The 7,969-nt window shown below is 40.8% G+C and overlaps 1 protein-coding gene across 1 annotated transcript; it reads right to left on the bottom strand.

The window, feature by feature from the left end:
* Positions 1–2,273: 2,273 nt before the first annotated feature.
* LOC115438522 (type-2 ice-structuring protein-like) lies at positions 2,274–5,657 on the bottom strand. Its single transcript, XM_030162186.1, has 6 exons — positions 5,629–5,657; positions 5,417–5,514; positions 4,128–4,237; positions 3,795–3,926; positions 3,593–3,704; positions 2,274–2,362 (listed from the first exon to the last, which is right to left on the bottom strand). Exons 2-6 carry the CDS (start codon positions 5,469–5,471, stop codon positions 2,295–2,297), a joined length of 477 nt encoding a protein of 158 aa, XP_030018046.1. The 5' UTR covers positions 5,472–5,514; positions 5,629–5,657; the 3' UTR covers positions 2,274–2,294.
* Positions 5,658–7,969: the final 2,312 nt, after the last annotated feature.

Consider the following 7,969-nt stretch of genomic DNA (forward strand, 5'->3'; position numbering starts at 1 on the left):
CATATATATATATATATATATATATATATATATATATATATATATATATATATATATATGTTCAAGTACCCCCTGGGCTTCTTCCAAATACCCCTGGGGGTATACGTACCCCTATTTGAGAGACTGCATTCCAACCAGGCCAATCCCAAGTGATAGTGACATCAGAAAGAAAGAACACAAGAAGCTGGAGAAATACCAAGGGCTGAAAGAGGAGATAGAGAAAATGTGGGGTGAGAAGAAAACAGTGGTGCCAGTAGTGATGGGGGCACTAGGGGCAGTGACCCCCAAACTGAGAGGATGGAACCAGCAGATACCAAGAACAACATCAGATATCTGAGTCCAAAAGAGAACTGTGATGGTTGGAAAACGACAAAGACTTTGTGGAGAATGGATTTGCTTCAATCAGGCGATCCGTTTATTTGTGCACAAATGAGAAAACTGACAGACGAAGCTTCGCCCTCTCTCAAGAGTCAGTTCTACCTAATACAGAAAGTCAGTCTAACTTACAGAGACTGTGCTAAGCTTACATGGGATTGGTTAATATAAAATATAATGTGTGATACTGTTGCTAAGCAGAAGAAAGAATGTCTGATGGACACAGGACAGAATGTAAGACCTTGGAGACATTCTGGGAAGTCTGAAAAGTTACTCTTTGTTGAATTCCAGAACTAAGAGAGCTCATGCTCTGCTATGAGCTAAAAGGTCAAACTGTACCTTGTGCTATCTTTAGAGATAAAGTAGCTTACAATATGCAGAATCGAGAAGATGACTGAGAGAAACATTCATGTTTGAAGGACACAGGTGTCTTACAAACTAACAGTTGTGAGGAGCCAAGAACAGAAAACTTATGGTCAACGTTAAGCATTAAAATCAGTATTAACAGAACAGTCCTAGGAACAGCTGAGATCCTGAACAGAACCCTCAGACTCCAAGGCCTCTGGTAGAGGACCGAGTCTGAAGGAGACACCGCCCAGGTGGGCCAGAAGAAGAATTACATATATATGTGTATATATATATATATATATATATATATATATATATATATATATATATATATATATATACATATATATATATATATATATATATATATATATATATATATATATATATATATATATATATATATATATATATATGTTATACTTCTCATCCAACCACAGTCAAATTCACTCTATCCGGGTGGCACCATTTATCTAGATAATTTTATTTTATTTGAACAATGACAAGCTGAAATGAAATAAGAGTAACGAGGCTAGGCTTTTTTTTTAATAGGTAAGGAATAGAAAGTACAGATAATTGTGTGAAAATGGAAGGAGTAGGAATAAGAAGTCAACTGAAAAATAATTACTCCAGTAAAGTATAGAAAACCAAAATTTCTACTTAAGTAAGGAAACAAAGTAATTGTACTTCGTTACTTGACACCTCTGGAAAAATGTATTCTTCTAAATCATAAAACATCTTGTCTGTCTAGCACTGTAAAGTTGAGGTGAACCATACATTCAGTATTTATTTATGGCTAATTCAATCTTTGGAGCAAAATATTATCAGTGACAGATCAAGGGGGTTCATTCTCAGTCCATAAATCCATGTTTCTAGTCCCCTCTCTGCCTTCCTTCTTCTGGTTTGAATGTTAAATGTTTATGTGCTTCAACAGTTACATAAGTCCAAGGTTCATTTTCATCTTTGCAGCTATATTTATTGTAATTATTTTCAGCTAAAACCAATTGTGCCCATCAACTGTAGCACCCAACATTAAGTTTAACACTAACATTTTAACATTAAGCATGTTTGACAACTAGGGATAGACATTGCAAATTCAACAAGTTTGTATCTTTAATTATGTGAAATGGATTTGCAGAAAAGGGAATCTGCCACTAAAACTGGTCTTTTTCAAAAAATCTTCACCTCTATGGAAGTAATCCAAGCTGTTGAATCAGTGCACCAGCAATGGATCAATAACATAAGTAACAATATTATTCATCTGCAGTTAAAACAGCATACGTGTATGTAGGGCTGCTCTAAAATTAGCAAGTCAAGTCAATCCAAATTTCTGTTTGAGGGGCTATAGTTTTAATGACGACTCTGATCTGCTTGTTCCAATGCTTGACCTTTTTATTTCTGATTTCTGCTCATGATAACTTCATACAAAGAGCATTGTTTCCATGACACATTCAGAACAACAAAAGAGGAAGTCCAGGTCCTGGTTCCATCACATCTTGTGTTGTTGTTTGTGGACTAAAGCAGAGTGTGCAGACACTGTCATCTGTGTCTGAGTGTTGGCTCTGCAGCCTTTAGTGGTCGGTGCGACACATAGATGGGCGCATCTGATTACAGGCCACATCATTCCAGCAGTTACAGCCTGTAAACACAAGGAAAACACCAGAGTTTGACTCAAGTACTGCAGGTACAAACAAACCATTCACTATATGAAGCTTCAGACAAATACTGTTTGTTGTACTTGACTACATCTGTCAGACAGCTTCAGTGTCATTTCAGATGACTTTCAAATGATTTCTAAAATGTGATGATTTTACTGATTCTTTCAGAGCTACAATTCAGACCTTTAACCTCCTCAGACCCTGGAAATGTCAGCGAAGTACAAGCTTTTTTGGTTTTTTATTCAATAAGTGCCTATATTGGAAACATCCTGATGCAACAGTTTTTTCAGATGCAGTTTTTAAAATTTTTATGGAATGTCCTTTGTGGTGGACAGTTTTCTTTTCTTTTTTTCGGATAAAGTTGTGAAACTCTTGTCCACAAATGTGGACAGAAAACCCATAGCTGGGTCTGAGGAGGTTAAAGGAATCGTTTGTAGGATTGTGTCCAAAAGTGGTTCTGCAATCACATTCAAAATACTGTCCAGTGTGGTATCCCCCCCCGCTCCCCCCAGACTAGGGGTTTCCAGATCCAGCAGGGTGAGCTCTCGGTGGCTCTTACCGGGCACTGAGACTACGGGCCCAGGCCGCAGAAGACCATGGGAGACCATCGGTCTTCAAATTCTTCTCTGCTTTCAGTCGTCTCCATGTTTCAAAACCATCTCCTATACATGTCCTAGTTTTGTTTCTCACTTTGTCACGACGTGTTTGGGAATAATAAGAGTCCTTTTAGGTTTAGTAAGGTCAGACATTTGTGATCAGAAATGTTCCCAGATGCAGCTCAGTGGAACTGCCAACCTGGACGAACAAACACTACTGACTGTGATTGGCAGATAGGTGATGGGCGGAGCATCAGAGTAAAACACAAAATGACATCATAAACATTAGTTGTGGGCTGACACTTAACTTTTCAAATGTGAATATTCTGGCTGGACTACTACTGTCAGTGAGATCACTATTGAAATGAACAGGATTCCTGTATGTCCAGTGACATTCAGGGCCATTTTATGATGATAACATAATTCTTACAGACAGCTCCTTTAACATGTAGTGCAGTATTTGCCCACAGTGTGGGATTAGTATTTCACACAAGTGGGTTTGTGTTCTAAGCACAGCTATAGATGAGGTTCAGAGTTTCCCGTATAGACACAGATGGTGCGATAGCTGAAAATCACACCATGGAATTAGTGGTTTGTGTCATGTTCACTACCCACTTGTCACACCGGTCTCTAAGCAGTTCTGGGTCCCATTCAGGTTGTTTGGTTCAGCTGGACACCAGTAGGTGAATTGGAAAACACTGCCATCACTCCACATCCAAGAACCTTCCTAGAAGACAGAAAAGAGTAGAGACCAACAGATGTGAGCCCTAACTGTCCCTGGATCAGTCACATGGTGCCTTCGGCAATAACCGATGACCTTGTAGCAGTCAGAGCCTCCTATCCACATGCCGACTCCTGCAGCGGCCGCAGGTTGGAGGGAATGGATGAACTGTAACTCAGCCTCTGAGTGGACTGAAGCCAGGTTTCCTTTGTGTTTCTGACAGTTTTTCTGCAGTGGAGATGGAGAGAGTGATTATGAATAAAGTCATTATTACGTGTTCAATAGTTAATTCTCCCAAAATGAAATAAAAATACAAAAGAAAAAAGAAAAAGTCAGTTTCAGTTTCATTAATAACCAGACTAAGATGAAGATCCCAAGTCTCTGTTGTAAATTCAGCAGACCTGACTGAATCCAAACCCTCCCCATTACCTCAGCATCAGCCCATGACATTTCCTCTGCAACATAATGGAAACAGTGGTGGTCGAAATATTTCCATCCAAGTCTACAATGACGTCTGTTAGTTGCTGGAATGACATCATCTAAAATAGACAGAGGACTGTGAGAAATGGAACATCAAACATGCAGGAGGTTTCATTAAGACAGGAAGTCCTCCTCTTTTCTCTAAACATTCATTGATTTATTTCGACTCATTGGCTTTTATGGTTCAGCCTTTCACTTTACAACAAGTTTTCATGTTAAATGAATAAATTAATTCTATATGTTCTATCCGTAAACAGTGAAAGGTTGAAGGGTTAAAGGTTATCTCATTTTACTGTCCCTGGAGGAAAATTGGTTCTCTGCATTTTACCATCCTAACATTCACAGCATCTTACATTAGCATTAGCATTAGCACATTAGGAGCCATATGGTTCATCCTAACCATGAACAAAAATGTAAATGCTTCTTATCAGCAAGAATTTAAAGAACCTTTGCATCTTTGTATTTTTAGTGTTTTATTTATTTAATTATATTGTTTGAGGTACTGGCTATTAAACACTGTAAAATTGGCTAAAATCATAGCCAGCAGAATATCTGCACCTTATCAGTGGATTCAGTGTAGAGTCTACAGCAGGGGTCACCAGTCCTGGTCCTCGAGGGCCGGTATCCTGCATGTTTTAGATGTTTCCCTCTTCCAGCACACCTGACGGTCATTATGAGGCTTCTGCAGAGCTTGATGATAGGCTTATCATTTGAATCAGGTGTGTTGGAAGACGGATACATCTAAAACATGCAGGATTCCGGCCCTCGAGGACCAGGATTGGTGACCCCTGGTCTACAGTAAAAAAAATGCAAAGATGAAGCTATTGTTAAACCTAAAAGATGGTGATTCCTGTTAGCTTCCTTTACCAGCATTTATTTAGTAGAAGAAAAGTGATCATTTTGTGTCAGCAGTGCCATATATTTAAAACTCTTAATAAATTAAGAAAAACTTTTCAAACTTGAACAAAAACAAATTCATGCTGTTCTATTCCACTACGTCCATAGAAAATACATTACACATCACCATGGATCATATTCTATAAATGTTGCATAACTTAAATATTATGTTGAGTGTGTCTCATATCTAACTGATGGTCATTATTGTTTTTATTTTATGTTTAGTCCAATAAGACAGACTTAAAAATCACAAAGTATTCAGCTCTAATAAACTCAAAGCCAAAGTCATGAAATGTGTATAATCTGTCAGCATTCATCTGTACAAATACACACATCCTCACCATCAGCTGTGCTCAGAGCCACCAGAGCACACAGAAGAACAGACACAGTCAGCATGTTGATGATGAATGTGGTGGAGACGTTGAAGAGGACGGTTGAGCTTTCAAACACAGACACAGACAGGTGAGTGATGATGGTGAAAGCAGCTGAAGTGAGCAGAGAAGAGTTAGTGACAGCTGAGCAGAGGAAGGACAGAAGAAGAGTGGGATCCAACCTGCAGCAGGAGGAGTTCAGCTGGTGCTCTTCCTGTGTGGAGGTGCAGGACCAGACACTGAGTGGCTCTTATATACACTTACCGACCTCCACAAACACCATCACACCTTCAGGCACCAGTTTCATCATTTCATTTGATCTGTTCTGGTCAACAACTCAAAGGGCAGCCCGACCTACGCTGTTGGTTTCGTCAACATTTGAGTCCCTCACAGGAGCTGACCTCCTGCCAGTGCACTGATGCAATAGTCTGACTTACTTCTATACAGGTGGATAAAAAGTTGAATGTTCAGAGAAGTTCAGCCTCATGCAGATGTTAGAGATGGTAGGGTTTACACTGGGCCTGGAAGTGGATGATAAATGTCACCAATCACCACCTCAGCAGATAATGGCACCTGTTGCATCTGTATTCTCTTATATTTCCTGAAGTTGGAATGCTTCTGATCTGTGTGGGTGCGATCTTCTGTTTGGCTGAAACAAGGCTGTGAGTCTGTCTACATTATTCTAGAATCTGTGTGAAGTGGTGAATGATGCAGTTCTGTTTCAGCAGTACTGTCAGTCTGTGTTTCCTTCTGTGTTTTCAGGCCATTTTCTGCTCCTTCCATTATAGAATAGAATAGAATAGAATAGAATAGAATAGAATGCCTTTATTGTCATTATACATATGTACAACAAAATTATAAGAGACAACTCTCTGGTGGTGCGTAGTGCAAAAGTTTAAAGAAGAAAAGAAGTGTAGATATATATACAGTATAGAAACAGGCATGTCACCAACCAAGGAAACAGCAGAGCTAAGTATATATTGCACTTTGACCCTGGCTGAACACTATGACATGTGTTAAATATATGTCCTTTGTGAGGCATTGTCATTGCAGTGTGTTCAGTACCTGTATTGCACTTGGATAAAACGTACTGCTAAATCTGGAGGTGCGGGCCTGGATGGACCTGTACCTCCTCCCTGAGGGCAACAGTGACAACAGGCTGTGTCCAGGATGTGAACCGTCGAGGGTGATGCTTCTGGCCCTGCGCAGACACCTGCTGTTATAGATGTCTGACAGAGAGGACAGTTGGACTCCTATGATGTTCTGAGCTGACTTCCTGACTCTTTCCAGAGCCTTCTTGTCAGCCTGAGAGCTGCTCCTATACCACACTAGGATGTTGTTGGTAAGGATGCTCTCCACAGAACATCTATAGAAGGACAGCAGCAGTTCCTGGGACAGGTTCACCCTTCTCAGTGACCTTAAAAAGTACAGCCACTGCCGTACTTTTTTCACAAGGGCACTGGTGTTTCTGTCCCGTGTGAGGTCCTGAGAAATGTATGTACCCAGGAATCTGAAGACACTGACCCTCTCCACGGTGTCCCCTCGGATCAGAAGGGGAGGGGGATCCTCCCTCTTCCTCCTGAAGTCCAGCACCAACTCCTTTGTTTTGGAGGAGTTGAGTGCCAGATTATTAAGGGAACAGCAGGTAGTGAGGTTCAGGACCTCCTCTCTGTAGGCTGTTTCATCATTGCTGTGGATCAGCCCCACCACAGTAGTATCATCTGCAAATTTGACAGGGATGTTGCTGTTGTGGATTGGTGCGCAGTCATGGGTGTACAAGATGTACAGCATGGGGCTGAGCACACAGCCCTGGGGGGCCCCAGTACTCACTGTCAGGACAGAAGAGTGATGAGGCCCCATCCTGACTGACTGCAGACGGTTGGTGAGAAAATCTCCGATCCATCTGCAGGTGTGCTCGCCAACACCCATTATTGGAATCATTATCATACAGCTACAGCAGGATGCACATGCCAAAACAGGACACTAAGACTACGCTTAGACAGCAGGTCGTCATGCACAGTTTGGATTTTTTTGGTGAAATACGTTTTTTGTGTGTGTGTGTGTGTGTGTGTGTGTGTGTGTGTGCTCGTTCATATTAAACATTAAATACAACTTGTATCAGTTTTGAGTCTGAACTGAATGCGACCCTGAAGTGACCCACATGCACTAAAGAGGTCCTGATGGAATACATGACCACACACTGTGTTTACAGAAGGAACACTCCTGGAATGCAGAATTGGGATGTTTGTCACATTTCAATGACGTAAAGGTCGGATAAATGTGATCTGGCCGGTGGAAGCGGAGGTGGAGGCAGAGGTCTATGGCAGGCCAACTCTATCACTATTCACCACTCCAACAACACATCTGGTCATTTAAACGCTGTAAAAATGGCGTCCAAACCACCAAAACACCGTAAAATGTGGCATACAAATTTAGAACACCGTAAAATGCGGCATAAATTTACACAAAAATGCTGTTTTTTACGCTGTCATGTACTGTTTAAAGAGCGGCATAAAAAGTGGC

The sequence above is a fragment of the Sphaeramia orbicularis genome, chromosome 18 (assembly GCF_902148855.1).
Source record: "Sphaeramia orbicularis chromosome 18, fSphaOr1.1, whole genome shotgun sequence".
Taxonomy (NCBI): Eukaryota; Metazoa; Chordata; class Actinopteri; order Kurtiformes; family Apogonidae; genus Sphaeramia; species Sphaeramia orbicularis.